This window comes from Asparagus officinalis, chromosome 5 (genome assembly GCF_001876935.1).
Source record: "Asparagus officinalis chromosome 5, Aspof.V1, whole genome shotgun sequence".
NCBI lineage: Eukaryota > Viridiplantae > Streptophyta > Magnoliopsida > Asparagales > Asparagaceae > Asparagus > Asparagus officinalis.
The window spans coordinates 108,731,795-108,749,294 of record NC_033798.1 but is presented as its reverse complement, the minus strand read 5'-3'; the positions used below and the strand labels follow the sequence as shown (position 1 = coordinate 108,749,294).

The following is a 17,500-nucleotide window of genomic DNA, read 5'->3' as shown; positions in this document are numbered from 1 at the left end:
TGGTGCACACTAGTTAGAAGAAAGCGAGCATAAACGGTTATATATTTGACGAAATGAGGCATACGTATGGTATTTTCAAAACCTGGTAATTGAAAATGATAACGTGAAATTGAGCCTATTTAGGGGTGGCTGTCTTAAAAAACATTAGCGATAACTACACCATTACTTCTAAACTATCAGAGAGAAAAGTGTGATGTCCACTTTCTTTAATTTTTCTAAAAAATTGATGACTCTCTAAGGAGCTTATGTTTTTTTCTCTTGTAGTGTGAAAGTCGAATAGGAGAGAGTATTATAGTTATCATTGTTCATTAAAAAAAAAGGACCGCAGCACGCTATGGCCCAGTTTTGTCACTTGAGCAAACTAACATTCATCCGCCGATTAATTGTATAAAGGCCCAACCCATTAATTCTAGATGGGCCCAACGAGCAATAAACGATTCACGTGTTGCTGGCGTCGACGAATTTTCTCGATTTCCCGCCAAAAGCAGCGAGTCTGCGCTCGAGTCCGCGCTCTTGGCACGCTTCTTCTCTCCGGCTTCGCTTCGGTTGTTGTTTTCTCGCTTCTGCGAATTTTCGAAATTCGAAAATGGTAAACTTCGATCGTTTATTTATTACTCTCGAATCGATTATCACTGTGATTGATTATCATTTCTTGTAATCTTCCCCAAAAAAATTCAATCCTTTAGGGGTTTTATCTCTCAGATCTGCATCTGATTTCGTTTCTCTTTTAATTGCATCATGTCACAAAAATTAGGGTTTTGGATGATGTTGCTTTGAGCAATTTCTGAGAGCTTATTGGAAATTCGTGACTCCTCTGTTGGATTGTGATGTCCTTTTCTCTTTCTTTCTGCTGATGGTTGCGCTTAATTTTTGAGCTTCGGGATTAAAAAAAAAAACTAAGGGAAAAATGACATTTGAGATCTGTGTTAATTGCTGGCTACAGTGAAGATGAAGATTTTAAGATTTAAGATGCAAAATCTCACCAATTTCACCATAGATAGGGTTAGGGTTAGGGTCAGAGTTAATTAAGAATGGTGAGAGTAATTGAGAAAGCCCTATCTATCTATCTATCTATCTATTGTCGGGGTGTTTTGTAACTTAGTAAAATTTTATTTAAGTTGGAAGAATTTGTCTACTTTCTGAGTTTTAACTTCTTTTATATATATCTGTTTACTATGCTGTATTCTTTCGCTCGTCTTTGGACTATATATCTTTTATTGATTAGGTGGAGACAATGAAAAGAAAATTGACACAACTGTGAAGGACTTTATGCATATGCCTTTACGGCAGCAAATTTGTGTATGTAAAAGAACAAGACCTAGTCAAATCTGTTGCGCGCAGCGGAAATTTCGGCAGCACTTCGGCAGCACAACAAGAGAGTCAGATAGCAATAAGAATTCCCGTCTCACCAAGGAGACAAGAATCTGAAGCGGATATCTCAACCAAGTGAGATATCAGCTCTTCCTCTCATCAGTTCTAGGACTGACCTGTCGAGGGATCCTAAAAGCTATTACAAATCACACAAAAAAGCGATACAACCAATTTTACGTGGTTCGGCAAATTGCCTACGTCCACGGGGCAAGGAGGGGGGAGATCTACTAATAGAGGGAGAGAATACAACTAGGGTTTACAATCACTCACAATCTAAACCCTCAAACAAACTCTCAAATCCCTCATACAAATAAACTCTCACAAAAGGATGCACAACCCTAAAAAAGCCTCTGCCTTTTCTTTTGCACAGCCACACGAAGAGAAATCCCCAGCCGCAAATCAAGTCCTTGCTTCTGTTCCCAAAATCAAGTCCTCGCACCTCTGCCTGCAGCCGCAATAAGAAACACAAAACCTCCTGCACACTCAAAACCTAGGAACACTGTTCCTTTATATACCCTGACATTGATTAAAAAATCGGGTGGGCCTGGTTTCCGCGTGGGGTTTCCGCGTGGGCTTCAAAGCCGTGCTCACAAAATCTACTTCAAACGTTATGATTAGAAAACTGAGCCGACACCAAAGCATCCAAATGTCCCACGTGTTGTGTCCAATACGAAATCAATCCACAACAAGTCGAGAACCCAAACGAGAGTCCAATATCTCACCCCATCAACTAATCCAAACCGGCTGCATCATAAAGACTGCCTACGTATCCTCTTGTCTAAGGAATCAAGCCTCCCGTAGTTCATCCAAATGGTCGCCAACGGCCTCAACAATCACGAATATGCAACAAGTTTTGACAATGATCAAACTTGTTGCTAGGAACCACCTTAGTGAGCATATCCGCCGGATTATCCTTCGTGTGGACTTTAACAATCTCCACATCGCCATCTTCAAGAACATCCCGAAAGAAGTGATAACGAACGTCAATGTGCTTCGTTCGCGCATGAAAAACCTGATTCTTCGCCAAATAGATAGCACTCATGCTATCACAATGAATAGCGACGGACCTCGCGATATACCAAGTTCCTCCAAAAGTCCTCGAAGCCAAATAGCCTCCTTCACAGCCTCCGTAACTGCCATATACTCTGCCTCCGTCGTAGACAAAGCCACCGTCGACTGTAAGGTGCATCTCCAACACACCGGCGCACGGGTCAAAGTGAACACATACCCCGTAGTAGACCGGCGCTTATCCAAATCCCCGGCATAATCCGAATCAACATAGCCAATGCATAGCTGCCCACCTGTAGTGTCCCGCTCATAAACCAAACCAACATTGAGCGTACCTCGAATGTACCTCAAAATCCATTTCACGGCGTCCCAATGACCCCCTCCTGGATCGTGCATGTATCTCGATACCATGCTCACCGCCTGTAACAAATCCGGTCTCGTACATACCATTGCGTACATCAAGCTCCCAACCACACTCGCATATGGAGTCTTCGACATTAACTCACGATCTTCAACTGACTTCGGTGAAAGACCAGCTGAAAACTTCAAATGGGCTCCCAAAGGTACACCAACTGGCTTCGTATCCATGCTAACATGGAATCGCTGTAGAACCTTCTTCAAAGAAGCCACCTGTGTCAAACAAATCTTGCCCTTCTTCTTGTCTCTGCCGATCTCCATCCCTAAAATGCGCTTCGCCTCGCCCAAGTCCTTCATCTCAAACTCATTCGAAAGCTGAACTTTCAACTCATCTATAGCTGACCTGGAACTAGAAGCAACCAACATGTCATCGACATAAAGCAACAAATAAATGTACGCACCTCCTCTCAAATTGTGAAAATACACGCAAGGATCAAACTGGCTCCGAGTGTACGAATGACCAAGCATAAAACCATCAAATCGCCTATACCACTGTCGAGGAGACTGTACGCACCTTCTTTTAACTTGTGAAAATATACGTAAGGATCAAACTGGCTCCGAGTGTACGAATGACCAATCATAAAACCATCAAATCGCCTATACCACTGTCGAGGAGACTGCTTCAAACCGTATAGCGATTTCTTCAGTTTACAAACTAATTTTTCCTTCCCTGCAGCTCGGAATCCCAATGGCTGAGTCATATATATTTTTTCATCAAGATCACCATGAAAAAATGCCGTCTTCACATCCAACTGATCTAACTCTAATCCATACTGTGCCACCAAAGCTAGCAAAATCCGAATCGAAGAGTGCTTCACCACCGGAGAGAAAACCTCATTATAGTCAATACCTTCCTCCTATGCATAGCCCTTCGCAACCAACCTAGCTTTAAATCTCAACGGAGTGCCTTCAATGCCCTCCTTCTTCGTGTATACCCACTTGCAACCAATTGCCTTCCGCCCCTTTGGAAGCTCAACAAGCTCCCATGTATCGTTCTTATGAAGAGATTCCATCTCCTCTCTGAATGTAGTAGGCACTAACTCATCGATATTCTCCACCGGAAGTGCATACGCAACTGTGTCGGCATACCGTGCTGGCATCTGTATGTTTCTCCTCTGTCTCCTAGCCGCAATAGAATCCTGAACCTGGGCCGTCGGTTCCTGATCCTGCACATCAGTACCCGTATCCTCGCCTGGCGTCACCTCGGTCGGCACTCTCATGGATACTGCACTATCTGGACTCTGTGGAGCTGCATCAATCTCCACCACCTGCGAAATCTCCTCTGTCGGGTTGCTCTCCACCTGATGAGAGCTGGGAAGCTTCAAGATAGAAGCCTCATCGAATGTGACATCCCTACTCAGCACAATCTTCTTATCCACTGGATCCCAAAGCTTGTATCCCTTGACACCACGCTTGAATCCTACAAATATGGCCTTCCTAGCTCGAGGTTCCAATTTATCAGTTCTAACATGATAATATGCAGGGCACCCGAATACCTTGAGCTGGTCATAGTCATGTGCTGGCTTTCCCGACCACATCTCCATAGGGGTTTTCCCCTCAATCGCAGATGAAGGCAGCCTATTAATGAGGTGGCTCGCATATGTAAGTACCTCAGCCCAAAAGATCTTCTCCAAATCACTCTGCGACAATAAGCATCGGATCTTCTCCAGTAAAGACCGATTCAACCTTTCTGCCATCCCATTTTGCTGCGGTGTATGACTAACTGTGAAGTGTCTCTCTATGCCCTCGTCTCGACTTAGCTGCAAAAAGGGGTCTGAAGTATACTCACCACCGTTGTCGGATCGCAACGTCTTGATCTTTCTCCCAGTCTGCAGTTCCAATCTCTTCTTCCACTCCACAAACAAATCTAGGACTTCACTCTTCTTCGTCATGGTGTACACCCAACAACGCCTAGAATAGTCATCTACAAAAGTGACGAACCAATGTCGACCACCAAGTGATGCCGTCTTAGTGGGACCCCAAACATCTGTGTGCACGTAGTCCAAGATGCCCCTCGTCCTATGAATGGCCGTCCCGAACTTCACCTTCGTCTTCTTGCCAAGAACACAGTGCTCACAGAACTCAATCTTCCCACCCTTGGCTCCCTTCAATAGCCCCTGCTTGCACAATGCCTGCAGTGACTTTTCACCTGTATGCCCTAGCCTGTAGTGCCAAAGTCTGCTCATGTCCGCCTCTGAAATCGCCGAAGCAACCTGGCCAATCTCGGACAGCGTTTTCGAAAGTCACCTTGAATCCCTTCGCCTCCAAAGCTCCAACTGAGATAAGATTTTTCTTCAGTTGATGAACAAATCTCACCTCTTTCAACTCACGGACTACTTCATCGTGCATCCTAATCCGCACGGTACCTATCCCACAAACGCCACAGGATTGATCATTTTCCATGACAACAACGCCCCCGTCGACTTTCTCAAAAGATGCAAACCAGTCTCGCCTAGGGGTCACATGAAAAGTAGCGCCGGAATCAAGCATCTAATCTGATGCATCCACATGGTTCACCTCCGGAGTAATCAGTAGAGAAAAGCACGAATCATCGGAATCATCCTCTTTCGTAATATTCACCTCATTGGCCTTCGGGCCCTTTTTCTTGTCATTCTCTTTCTCCTTGAGCTTCGGGCAGTCTCTCTTCCAATGTCCCTGCTCCTTGCAGAATGCACATTGGTTCTTTGTTAATTGGTGGCGGCCTCTAGACTTTGACCTCCCTCTGTTACCACCTTTCGGATATGGGCTTCTACCTCTCGTCGACAAGGCCTCGCCTGAAGTACTAGCGCGGGAAGTCTCCTTATCCTTCCTCCTCAAATCGTAATTTGTCAAAGCGTTAGTCACTTCACTATAGCTGATAGAAGATCTCCAGTTCAACAAAGTGAGCACGAAGGTATCATACTCCTCATCGGGTAAGGAGCCCAACAAAATAATCGCCTTGTACTCATCCGATATCTTCTCATCAACATTCGCCAAGTCTGACAACAACTTAGTGTAGTTGTTCACATGAGCCGCTAGCGAGGTGCCTCTGGACATCTGAAATCTGAAGAGTCTTCGCAGCAAGTGCAACCTGTTCTCAACACTCTTTGTGAGATACTTGTTGAGAATTTTCCACATCTTCATTGCAGACGTCACCCCAATCACATCATATTTTAGCTCCTGTTTCAAACAGGACCTGATCACCCCACAAGCGTTCCTATTCATTTTCTTCCATACTGCCTCTTAATATTTAGGTGGCCTCTCGTGGACCATGATGGTTTCTTTCAAATTCTGAGCATTGAGCGCATCATGTACGTCGCTCATCCACAAACCAAAGTTGATTTTGCCGTCATACTTCACCACACTAATCTTAGTGTTCTGAAAACCAACTTGTATTGTACTCGCCATCGATTTGCTGCTTTCACATTCTTCTCCCATTGAGAACTAACTCCAAATTGTAGAGAAAGAACAAATTTGATAGAATTAGGAACCACCCAACTGAACCCTAGATCGGATTCCAAATAGATCTCCTATCCACACGAGGAAAGCGAAATCTCCAACGGCAACTCCTAATGCTATCTCCACCGAAGCCGAGAACTCCAAGAACCAAGCTTCACACAAAAAATCTTCCTCCACCAAACTCCAAAACCCTAGATCTGAAATCTGGGCTCTAGCGGAAATTTCGGCAGCACTTCGGCAGCACAACAAGAGAGTCAGATAGCAATAAGAATTCCCGTCTCACCAAGGAGACAAGAATCTGAAGCGGATATCTCAACCAAGTGAGATATCAGCTCTTCCTCTCATCAGTTCTAGGACTGACCTGTCGAGGGATCCTAAAAGCTATTACAAATCACACAAAAAAAGCGATACAACCAATTTTACGTGGTTCGGCAAATTGCCTACGTCCACGGGGCAAGGAGGGGGGAGATCTACTAATAGAGGGAGAGAATACAACTAGGGTTTACAATCACTCACAATCTAAACCCTCAAACAAACTCTCAAATCCCTCATACAAATAAACTCTCACAAAAGGATGCACAACCCTAAAAAAGCCTCTGCCTTTTCTTTTGCACAGCCACACGAAGAGAAATCCCCAGCCGCAAATCAAGTCCTTGCTTCTGTTCCCAAAATCAAGTCCTTGCACCACTGCCTGCAGCCGCAATAAGAAACACAAAACCTCCTGCACACTCAAAACCTAGGAACACTGTTCCTTTATATACCCTGACATTGATTAAAAAATCGGGTGGGCCTGGTTTCCGCGTGGGGTTTCCGCGTGGGCTTCAAAGCCGTGCTCACAAAATCTACTTCAAACGTTATGATTAGCATAGGTTCCTCAAACATTTCCTTTTCTATCCCCTCTTCTTTACATGGATGATTATACATTTTAATTAACAAGAAATGGAAGAGAAAGGCCATAAAGATTATGACGTTAATAAGGATTTTTATCAGGCTCAAACTTGGTCCGGTTGAACATGCAATGCAACCAAAACCAGATACGATACTTGAGTGGGTTTAGGCTTAGCGTGTGGAGAATGATTCAGGTTCTGGCCCATAAAAATCTATCCTGACCCTACCGACTCTTAATAACTGTAATATGTAGATTCTGTACCCTGAGCGGCCTTAGTAGGTGTACACAGGTTGCATATACAAGCATATGGTAGCAATGATACACAGGATTGTAACTTTACAACTCACATGCTCCTTCACGACTGCCTATAGCCAGAGAAATTGTCTTTTGCATCTTGGAAATATCAAATCCGTAACCAAGGCGTTTGGCTTATCGGGACAGCTTCCAAACTTTGGCGTTTGATGTTGATAGAGACAAAAACACCATATTGCAACTTGGACTTTAACTTAGATGGTTGATGGTCCAGTAGTTGCACCTACCTTCAAACCCTAATAAATAAAATAAGTTCGAGAAGTTCTCATGGGCAAGTTGTAAGTTGTGCAGTCCATTTGCATACACAGATCTGCTATTTTGGGAAAGAGAAATAGCCGTTTGAACTGAAGGCCCCCGAATAATTGAGAGAATAAACATCCCTGTATTTCATATTCGTAACTTTTTTCCCAGTGAAGGTTCTGACATGTCTCTGATAACACTATGGTTGAGGTGGAAGGGACATGTAGCCTCAAAAACATGATAGGGTATACCAGTGCCATGACATTAATCATCATTTATTTCACCTTATTCTTTCACATCAAGCAATTTCTCTGTGTTGCATTGGTGTGTTTCTGTGAATTATAACCTAACTTCTTATGTGACAGTCAAAGAAGAGGGGTCTTTCTTTGGAAGAGAAGCGGGAGCAGATTCTGCAGATCTTTTATGATTCTCAGGACTTCTATCTTGTGAGTACACAATAAAGTCTGTTTCCTCATATGGTTGATTATTGGTGTTGGATAAGAAGATTGCTTTCTCAATTTGCAATGTGCTAACAAATCCTAGGCGTTAATATTCATCTTTAGTCATCTTTTTCAAACCTTGCTGTTTCTTCATTTACGTAAACCTCTGTATCATTTATTTCACACACCATTAGAATGAATGTTTGATTACCAAATTTCAAATATTTAATTAGACTTTTTTTGTGCTGTTGAATCTAGTAGGTGTAATAGTTTACCATCAGTGTCTAACAACGTTCTTATAAATTAAATTAAGGATTTTGTGTTGTACTGACGTGCATTCATATTGTATGATGAGCTCACAGGTCCTGATAGAATTCAATCATACCCACCATTCTCGTTCTTTAGCAACCCCTTTCAGTCTCCACACATGATAACTAGTTCCTGGACCTTACTGGGAATATGTAATCCCCAACTGATCATAAGGAGAGACCAAAAAAGAAGTTGCGATGTGTCATTTGTTCCTTTCTCATTTCAGAGTCACCTTTTCATCTCCAGTAGGTAGCGGTTTCTGAGACTTCTTGCTTCCTTTTGTGCCATGGATGACCTCATTCTGGTTGTAAGAGGTTTGTATAGTCCTTCATGACTGTTTTCTAATAATCATTTTGGTTTGCTGATATTTGTTGGTATCAGATATTTTAAAATTTTGCACTATAACACGACAATATTAATTTGTAGTAAAACTTTAAATAAGTGTAATTTGCTTGTGCTGAAACAACACTAAGGACTTCCTTCGCTTTTATTTAGATTAACAATTTTATAAATGGTAAACATTGTTTGTTAACCTTTTCTTCTTTTCTTTCCTGTTATTATTTAATTTAAAATCATATCTACACATTTATTCATTGTGGGCATTTTGTTGATTGCCAGCTTAAAGAGCTGGAGAAACTGGGTCCTAAGAAGGGTGTGATCAGCCAATCTGTGAAGGATGTTGTACAAAGTCTAGTGGATGATGACCTTGTTTTAAAAGATAAGATAGGCACTTCTGTGAGTTACTATTTTCAGAATAATTTCTTTTTATTTCAGTGTATAACATATGATTACTCAAATAAAAAATGTTGCTTCATCCAAATTTGATCATCTGACAAACATCAGAAATTCATGCATACTCAGGAATACATGATGTGTAAGCATTTGCAAACTTGCAAAATCTTCTAGCTAGGTTTAAAAGTTCTTGGGCTTTGGCTTTACGTCTCTCCATAAATCTGCCTGTGTAATTTATTAGGTATCTCTACACAGTTTCTTGTTTATACATGCAGTGGAACTATAGTGGTTCTTTTTTTTCTTGACAGGTATACTTTTGGAGTCTTCCTAGTTGTGCTGGGAACCAGGTTTGTTTCTGTCTTTAATAAGGTAGCTAATGTGTATGTTTTTGAATGCTTATCAGTTTAGCACCCTGAATTATTCTCTGGAAATGAATGTCATGAACAGCTGCGGAGTGCTCACTCTAAACTAGAAGCTGATCTTTCGAACAGCAGGAAGCGTTTTGCTGAACTTATCGAACAGAGGGACAGCTTGAAGAAAGGCAGAGAGGAATCTGTAAGTCTATTATTATTTGACAAATATTGTTATCTATTGTTGCCTTCCCTTTACCTCCCATTTCATTATACTCTTAACCAACCTAGCACCTGTTAGTAGGTTGTATGTCTGTGCATTTGTTCCAATAAACATTTTGTATGATACCTGTGGGTCCTCGCCAGTTGCCTGTTTAGATGTCTAGGGAACTATCTATGTACCAATCTTTGAAAGGCAAGCTTTTGACGCAAACCCATGTAATTTCCCAGTTTTGCGGAGGAAATATAAAAGTGCAGTATGCCATTTTTAGAAGGAAATAGAGCCCAATTTGAATATTTTGCTCAATCTTGTTAAAAGTGAAAGCACTACCACCGATGGACAAGGCTTATTCCCTTGTATAAAATTATTAATGAAGTATATTTAATCAAGGTAGGAGCAATATCTGGCTGTCTGTTCTCATTATGCCATATCCTATCAACACAACATTCTTGGTGCTCATCTTGTCTGAGGAACAGCCAATGAATATAATATCAGAGGAGCCATGAGACAGTTCAAGCTCGTCTTATACATGCTTTACAGGTTCTAAACCCCAATGTACTTATACACAGGATGAGCGAGAGGCTGCACTAGAAGAACTGAAGATTATCGAGCAGAAGCATAAGAAGCTGAAGGTAGCTTTACTTTGTTAGTGTTCTCACTTTCTTGGTTGTGCATTCAAGTTTTCCGGCAACTGAAATGATGAAATGCTTTTTATTTGGTTAAAGGAAGAACTGGCCAGTTATGCTGATAACGACCCAGCTGCTCTTGAAGCTATGAGTAAGAACTGCAGTCTGTTATGTTGTTTGCTGCTGGATTACTTCCATCTTATTGAGATTTGATTATAATATAGCACGCATTTGTTTTTTTTGGGAATCTTCTCTTGTAGTATTTTGTTTGTTCCCATCTCTTTGTCAATGGATGTTATATATTTCCTTCCTTCTATTTGGCTTGGCAGGAAATGCGACGGATGTTGCTCATTCAGCAGCCAACAGATGGACAGGTGTTTTTCTAACAACTCACAATCTATATTGTTTTGGTTATTCTAGCTGTCCACAATTCTAAACTTTTAATCTGGATGTGTATCAGACAACATATTTACGGTACAGCAGTGGTGTTCATCCAACTTTCCACAAGCTAAAGAGCAACTAGAACACATGTACAGGGAGGTAAGTCCAAAATTCCTTAATAGTTCTTTGCTTGTGTTTGTTTCTTCTTGCTGTCTCATATTTTCCAAATGCCTATGAGGTGGCATTGGCATTTGATTGAGTTTCGCTACATAATGATCCATCATATGCGATACAGAATTAGTATTTTATATAGATTCAAATTTCAGTTAAACCTTATTTCTTGTGTTGCATGTTGGATTTTAACTAGTTATTATGAGCTGCCAAATGTGAAAATGACAAGTATTCTTCAACATTTTTTTTTGTTTTTGTGGATACTCTTTTTACAAGTAAAAATAACATATCATTATCTCCTGTTCTATGTTGGATTTTTAATTTGTTATTAATGAGCAGACAAATGTAAAAATGACAATCGTCTTCAAGATTTTTTGCTTAAGGTACTCTTTACATAAGTGGGACTCTCATGGATACATGAAAGAAAATTGAAGTCCCTACTCATCTAAGTCATATAATAGAATTGATGTTTATTATCGACTCTAGAAATGTTAAAAAGAAAGAAAGAAAATATCACGTAACCTTGACGATGAAAAATCGAAGAGAATATATAAGTGGCTTGCTTTCTATGATCACCTAATTTTGCTTAAGTTTTCTTTGACTTTATCCAATTCGTTTCTTGTTATATAACTTGGGTTTTCAGGTTCTTCTTGAAATACTAATTTGATGATCTTGTTTTCTCTTAATGCAGGTGGGGATAACAGAAGACTTGGAATATTTGGCATGACCGTAGCGTTTACTGCTTTACTGGAAACATTCCAGCTGTAAGTGTTATGCAGAGAATATGTTGGATTAAGTTTTTTTCCCAAGTAACCCTGCTAGAGATAGACCAGCAGTATAGACACAAATTTTACCCTGTAATGCTAAGATAACTGCAATCGTTTTTGTTTCATCTGAGTATATATATATGTCTCGTTTGATGTAACATGTGTTTTCTGTGAACAAATTTGTCTGCAAGATCAGTGAAGCCGTAGTTATTCAAATGAAATCTCCTTCAAGTTTTCACATTTTGGGCAACTAGTAACGTTATATGTGAGTTCAGATGATGAACTAGAACAGTGAGCAGAGCACACGGCAATCTTCTATCTGAGAGAAGGACGAGATTCATCAATTCATTTAGAAGCTAAACATTTCATTTGCTAGTTGAAGGACTTGAATCAGAGACCTTCCTAATCTCCGACCGCATTCCATTATTGAGCCAAGTCTCAATGGCAAAAACACAATATATTTGGAACTGAAAAAACCTAAAAACATTTAAAAACAATTTGAAAACTACCTATACTTGCAAATCTCAAATATTTGCAAGCCAATTGAAAACTACCTCCATCTCATCTTCCTGCTGGACCACCAACTCGATTTATCCTTCCACCACGAGCAACATCAGATGTCTCACTCTCACTCGATTCACTAGCTTGCACAGACATTTCATAGCTCCTATCCTGCGATGATGCCTCCATCGCTAATGCTTCCTTAAGCCTAGCTACAACATAGGCCATGTTTGGCCTTCTAGAAGAGGTTGCTGCTGTGCATTTCATGGCTAAATCTGCCACTTTCCAAATCGAGTTCACATCATACACCTCCTGCATCCTTGTATCGACAAAATCACTGATGTTTCCATTAGCGAGCCTCTGTCGCATCCAGTGGCTTATGTGGCACTTCTCCGGTCTCGGGAGTACAGCACGTTGGCCTGTGATGAGCTCGAGAAGGACTACCCCAAAGCTATATACGTCGCTTTTCTCACTAAGTTTGAAAGTACTGTAGTACCTACATAATGAAGAGATAAAGAAGTTCAAACTAGCCCAATTCTTATGTAGATTCTACTAGAGAAACCATTTTTCTCATGATATTGCTCAATATCCATGGAAAATAAGTCGTATCTAGGGCCCTCTATAGAAAATCATAATATTAATGGATGAAAATACTTGGCCTAGTATGGATCTTGATGCACACATCACTATCATCTGTTAGCATAGTTAGTATTCCCGATCAGTGCAGTTGCAGGCAGTGGAGTTACTGTGCATTGGCAGATACTAGTGACTGCACTATAGCTAGTGATGTGTGCATCAAAGTTCGTACTAAGATCGGGTGTCTTCACGGATATGTTGTTTTCTATAGAGGGCCCTCTATAGGATTTTTTCCCATGCACACATGCTAGTACAGTTGAACTCAGTTTTTTGTTTCACTGAGAGTAACTAGTTTTTTGTTAGTCTGTAGAGTTCCAGTAGTGGAGGGAGGAGAGGGACATACTCAGGGTCAAGGTAGCCAACAGTGCCAACCACTGCTGTCGATACATGAGTGAGGGACTCGTGAAAAGATTTCGATAGACCGAAATCTGCTAGCTTTGCTTCCAGCTTCTCGCTCAGAAGTATATTGCTGGTCTTCACATCTCTATGAATTACTGGTGGCTTGCATCCCTTATGCAGGTACTCTAGCCCTGTTTCAAGTTAAATGATAGATGCTTAGAATAAGCGAATAAAGCAACTTAAATGTGGTGAAAAGAAGAAAAGGGTAAAATAATAATATAGCCTTTCAAAACCTTGTGCAGCTTCAATGGCAATTCTTAGGCGCTCTTCCCAACCTATGACTCTGGTACTGTCTGTTTTACCTGTAAAGGAACAAGCATTATTCTTTAGTGTTCTGTTCCCTTAGATGATGCTCATAATTATAGAAAACTTTCTGAGTGAATATTCCGATAATTTCATTAGCAATGTTGTATTTTCTAAGTGATTCAAAGAGGTCTAGAAGTCAGTTGTGCATGATAGAGTTTCAGATTAAGGACAAGAATTACAGTAGAATTACTGAAACAATGAGATATTCGGAGCCACACACTCATGGAAAGGAAAAGATCGGTGGTGAAATTCTATACAATCAGGAAAAGATTGGTGGTGAAATTCTATACAAACTTTTGGATCTGAAATATTGTACAAAAAATGCTAACATCCCCATATGGGAGCAGACAATTCATTTTAATTTAAGTTCAACAGCATAAACAAAATTTAAAGTATTAAGTTGTTCAAACAGCAAAACCTCTCATATGATCCTCCAAGCTTCCTTCAGACATGTACTCATAGACGAGGGCAAGGTAGTGGTCATCATTGCAGTAGCCAATCAAAGGAACAAGGTTCCTGTGATGAACCCTTGTCAAGAGTTGAGCCTGCCACACAAAAAACCATATTGTTATCGGCTTGGAAAGGCAACCACTTAAAACCTTGCACGGCAATCAACTTGACCACATCATAACCGTTCTCATTTTTGGAGTCTTTTCCCATCTAGAAAGAGCAAAGACCTACCGTTGTAGGATAGACCCTCTGCACTATTGTTGTTTTGAACTTACTATTCTAGTTTTGTTGTTGCAGATAGATACTCCGAGTGATACACACGCGCGCGCGCGCGCCTGTGCGCACACACTACATTTTTATCCTCAGGTGGTCTATTTGTCAAAAACAATTCTCTTTATATGAGAGTAAAAGAGTCAAAAAAAAAAAAAAAACTCTGGAACTCTGGATCCATCTACAACAGTAAAACTAGAAGAGAAGTCAGCTCAAAACATACAAGGGGTCTGTCCGCAATTAACCCTACATATTACAGTGAAACATAAAGAAGCTGGAACTGTTTTACCTCACACATAAACTCCTTAGAGCCTTGAGACGATGTTTGAGAGCGCATCTTCACTGCAACTTGAGTACCGCCATCCAAATATCCATGGAAGACAGTCCCGAAACCTCCTTTGCCAATCTGTAGCTCGAAGTTGTTAGTGATGTTTTCCAACTCTCCATATGTAAATTGCCGACTCTCAGATTGAATTGGAGCCTTCTGCGAGCCTTCCTTCTGGAGCTTTACAATAGTATCTGAAACCAATTCTGCTAAAGAAGCATCAAATACATCATACAAGTGACTCATTTTGTGGGAGAAGAATTACCAGTATATTACAAACAATCTAGGAATTTCTATCAGTAAAGAGCTACCTTTCTCCTTTTTTCTCATCCTCAGCAGATAGAATACGATCAGGAGAGAGAGTAGCAAGGCAGTTGCCAAGAATATCTCGCGGAGGGGTGCAATGTTCTTCTTATTATTACATGAATTCTCAACATCACATGGAGGAGAATTGTCTTCAATACTGGAATTTAAAAAAATTATTAATATTTTATTTTTACTGTAGGTTCATGAGGTGATGAAATTTTTTGTATGAAATGCATATATCTTACATACTAAAGAAAGATGAATATGGAACACAGTATCATTTCATATTGTTAGCCAAAACCAATGCATTAATAGTACGTTTCTTATACGCCATGGAATTAGAAGAAAGTTTCTTTTCAGAAGAACACTCAGCGAGTTTTTTTTCAGAGACGGAAAAAAGTAGGAAACTACACAAAACAGCACAATCAACCTAATGCGTTAAGAATTATCCGGCTTATGGGCACAAACTGATTTTTTTATAGGAATGTTATACCCAGGTGGAGGTTAAAATCCATATGCATGAGATTCAAAAGAATAAAAAATAATGACGACACAAGTTTCCTTTGATGATACTGAATTTGTTGGAAGTACCGAATATGTTGAAAACAAAGCAAACCTTAATATCAAAGGCCCATCTGTGGATCTCCCGAGGAGCGCTGGAGGGATCGATCCATTGAGTTGGTTTCCTGTCAAAATTCTGCAAGCAAATACTTGACTTCAGCTTTCCTATACTTTACTAAATCAATTGATGGTTAGGATCTCTGAACTGGAAACTTACAGAAGTTGGAGAGAAGTCAATTTAGCTAGAAAATCAGGTATTTCCCCAGTTAAATTGTTGTAAGACAAATCCCTGAAAGGAAATCAGCAATGCACGATTACTGCACAAGTACGTAGTTGAGGATTTTATATAAATATTTCATCCAGCTGAGTCATTCAATGTTCAATCCCTGGGTCCAAATGATACTTGCTTATTTGATCTTCAATCAAATATGTCTCTAATTTTCAGTAACATCATTCCTTACACTTGCTTTCTAGAGTTTACACGCTCATGCATATTGCAGAAGGATGAAATTTGCAAAACTTACAAATACTTGATTTCACTGAGATTTGCCAAAGTAGCAGGTATTTCACCAGTAAGCCCACTGGATGAAAGGTTTCTGCAGAATAATTCAATCTATAAGAAAATGCCTCGTGTCCAAAAGGTTTAAACAAAAAAATTTCATATTGTCAGGCGCTCGAATAACTCACAAAGTTGTGATCCTCGGTGGGGCATAGATACTATAGCTACAAATCAAGCCTTCCCAAACAAAATTTCTTGGTGCGCATGGATCACCCATCCAATTTCTCTTGATCTGAAAATGTGCCTTGATTGCCATTATAGCAACAACTAACAATCCAGAACCGACACCAACAAGTATGAATCAGGAAGAATGGTTTAATAACATAAATATAGAGGAAATATGCTCAAGAGGAAAAAGAAAACACATGTTAAAAATGTTTAAATACAAAACTACTGTAAAAAAAGGGTAAAAGATACCATATCCTGTCAATATACCAATATAAACTACTATACACAATTCCCTTTCTTGAGACTATTCTAATAAATACCAGGTGCACATGAAAAATTAGAGATAGAAATAGAGTGCGTGGTAGGCTATGCAAATCTTTGATTCAAACAGTTTGGTGTGATCTATATAATTGAAATATCCACTGCAGAACTCATCTGGTGCAAATGAACTCATTCCAATGCTTGTTCAGTTCTTTTGAGCATTTTTTTGATATCATATTATCTTTTTAAAATCTAGTTGAACCCTTAATGCAATGACATCTAATTTACATAGATGGACAGTGGTTACATAAAAAAAATCCAAAACATCCAAGAAAATATGAAGGATGGAACCTACTCCACAGTCACAGCATGGTACTACAAACTAAGGTAGATATAGAGAAACAGAAATGAGACGAAATAACTTACTGTCCCTGAAGTCAGTTGCCAATTCTTTGAGTTTGATTAAGGAATAGATCTCCACAGCATTAAGGATGGGAGGTAGTACAGAAGTGTTAGCCTGGTTGATCGATATATTGTACTGATACAGTGATCCAGGTGTAGTAGTGTAAATGTGGCCACTAGAAAGATAGTTCGGAGCGAAAGGGCCATCCCAGAGATCTCCATTTAAGTGAACATTAAAGATACTTGTTCTGTTTGAAGCATTGGACTGTATTTCAGCAAAGTGCATGAAAAGATGATATTGAGAAAATGTGCCGTCCCTTTCCCTTATAGCATCCCAATAGAATTTCAAGCTGGTGGCATTTGTTGGCATTACTGCTGTCTGTAGAACTGAGGAAGGAACCTCAAATACATCCTTTGGAGGATTTTCGACATTGAAGGTGGTGGATATTGAAGTCCAGTAGGGTGAATATGTATAGGGTTCCCAGAGGCGATCATAAGGGTCCTCAGGGTACCTATTGAAAAATAAAACAGAAATAATTCAGCTGTATTAGTTATGGCATACTCAAATAGTTTTGACAATGCTACCTTTGTTATCCTAGGGTAAATTTCACAAAACCCCAATTAACGCTCATTGATTTTGAGATAACCCCCTAAACTTTAAAATTTCATTTAACCCCCCTTAAGT

The 17,500-nt window shown here is 40.1% G+C and overlaps 2 protein-coding genes across 3 annotated transcripts in view; one reads left to right on the top strand and one right to left on the bottom strand.

Annotated features, from left to right (window-relative positions):
* Nucleotides 486-11,796, top strand: LOC109840620 (meiotic nuclear division protein 1 homolog). Its single transcript, XM_020409340.1, has 10 exons — nt 486-589; nt 8,041-8,121; nt 9,043-9,159; nt 9,465-9,503; nt 9,604-9,711; nt 10,296-10,358; nt 10,452-10,503; nt 10,682-10,726; nt 10,813-10,892; nt 11,596-11,796. The coding sequence occupies exons 1-10, from the start codon at nt 587-589 to the stop codon at nt 11,629-11,631; spliced, it is 624 nt and encodes a 207-aa protein (XP_020264929.1). The 5' UTR covers nt 486-586; the 3' UTR covers nt 11,632-11,796.
* The window catches only part of LOC109840619 (probable LRR receptor-like serine/threonine-protein kinase At1g05700), a 7,649-nt gene continuing 1,966 nt past the window's right edge, over nt 11,818-17,500 (bottom strand). Inside the window, exons 3-13 of one of the 2 annotated variants that reach the window (XM_020409339.1) lie at nt 16,840-17,327; nt 16,113-16,251; nt 15,950-16,021; nt 15,643-15,714; nt 15,481-15,561; nt 14,870-15,021; nt 14,523-14,767; nt 13,932-14,058; nt 13,441-13,509; nt 13,152-13,338; nt 11,818-12,668 (exon numbers count right to left, since the gene is read on the bottom strand). In XM_020409339.1, coding sequence (XP_020264928.1) covers nt 12,233-12,668; nt 13,152-13,338; nt 13,441-13,509; nt 13,932-14,058; nt 14,523-14,767; nt 14,870-15,021; nt 15,481-15,561; nt 15,643-15,714; nt 15,950-16,021; nt 16,113-16,251; nt 16,840-17,327 — 2,068 coding nt within the window. In that variant the 3' untranslated portion in view covers nt 11,818-12,232. The remainder of the gene's footprint in view (nt 12,669-13,151; nt 13,339-13,440; nt 13,510-13,931; nt 14,059-14,522; nt 14,768-14,869; nt 15,022-15,480; nt 15,562-15,642; nt 15,715-15,949; nt 16,022-16,112; nt 16,252-16,839; nt 17,328-17,500) is intronic. The other variant, XM_020409338.1, reaches the window with a different exon arrangement.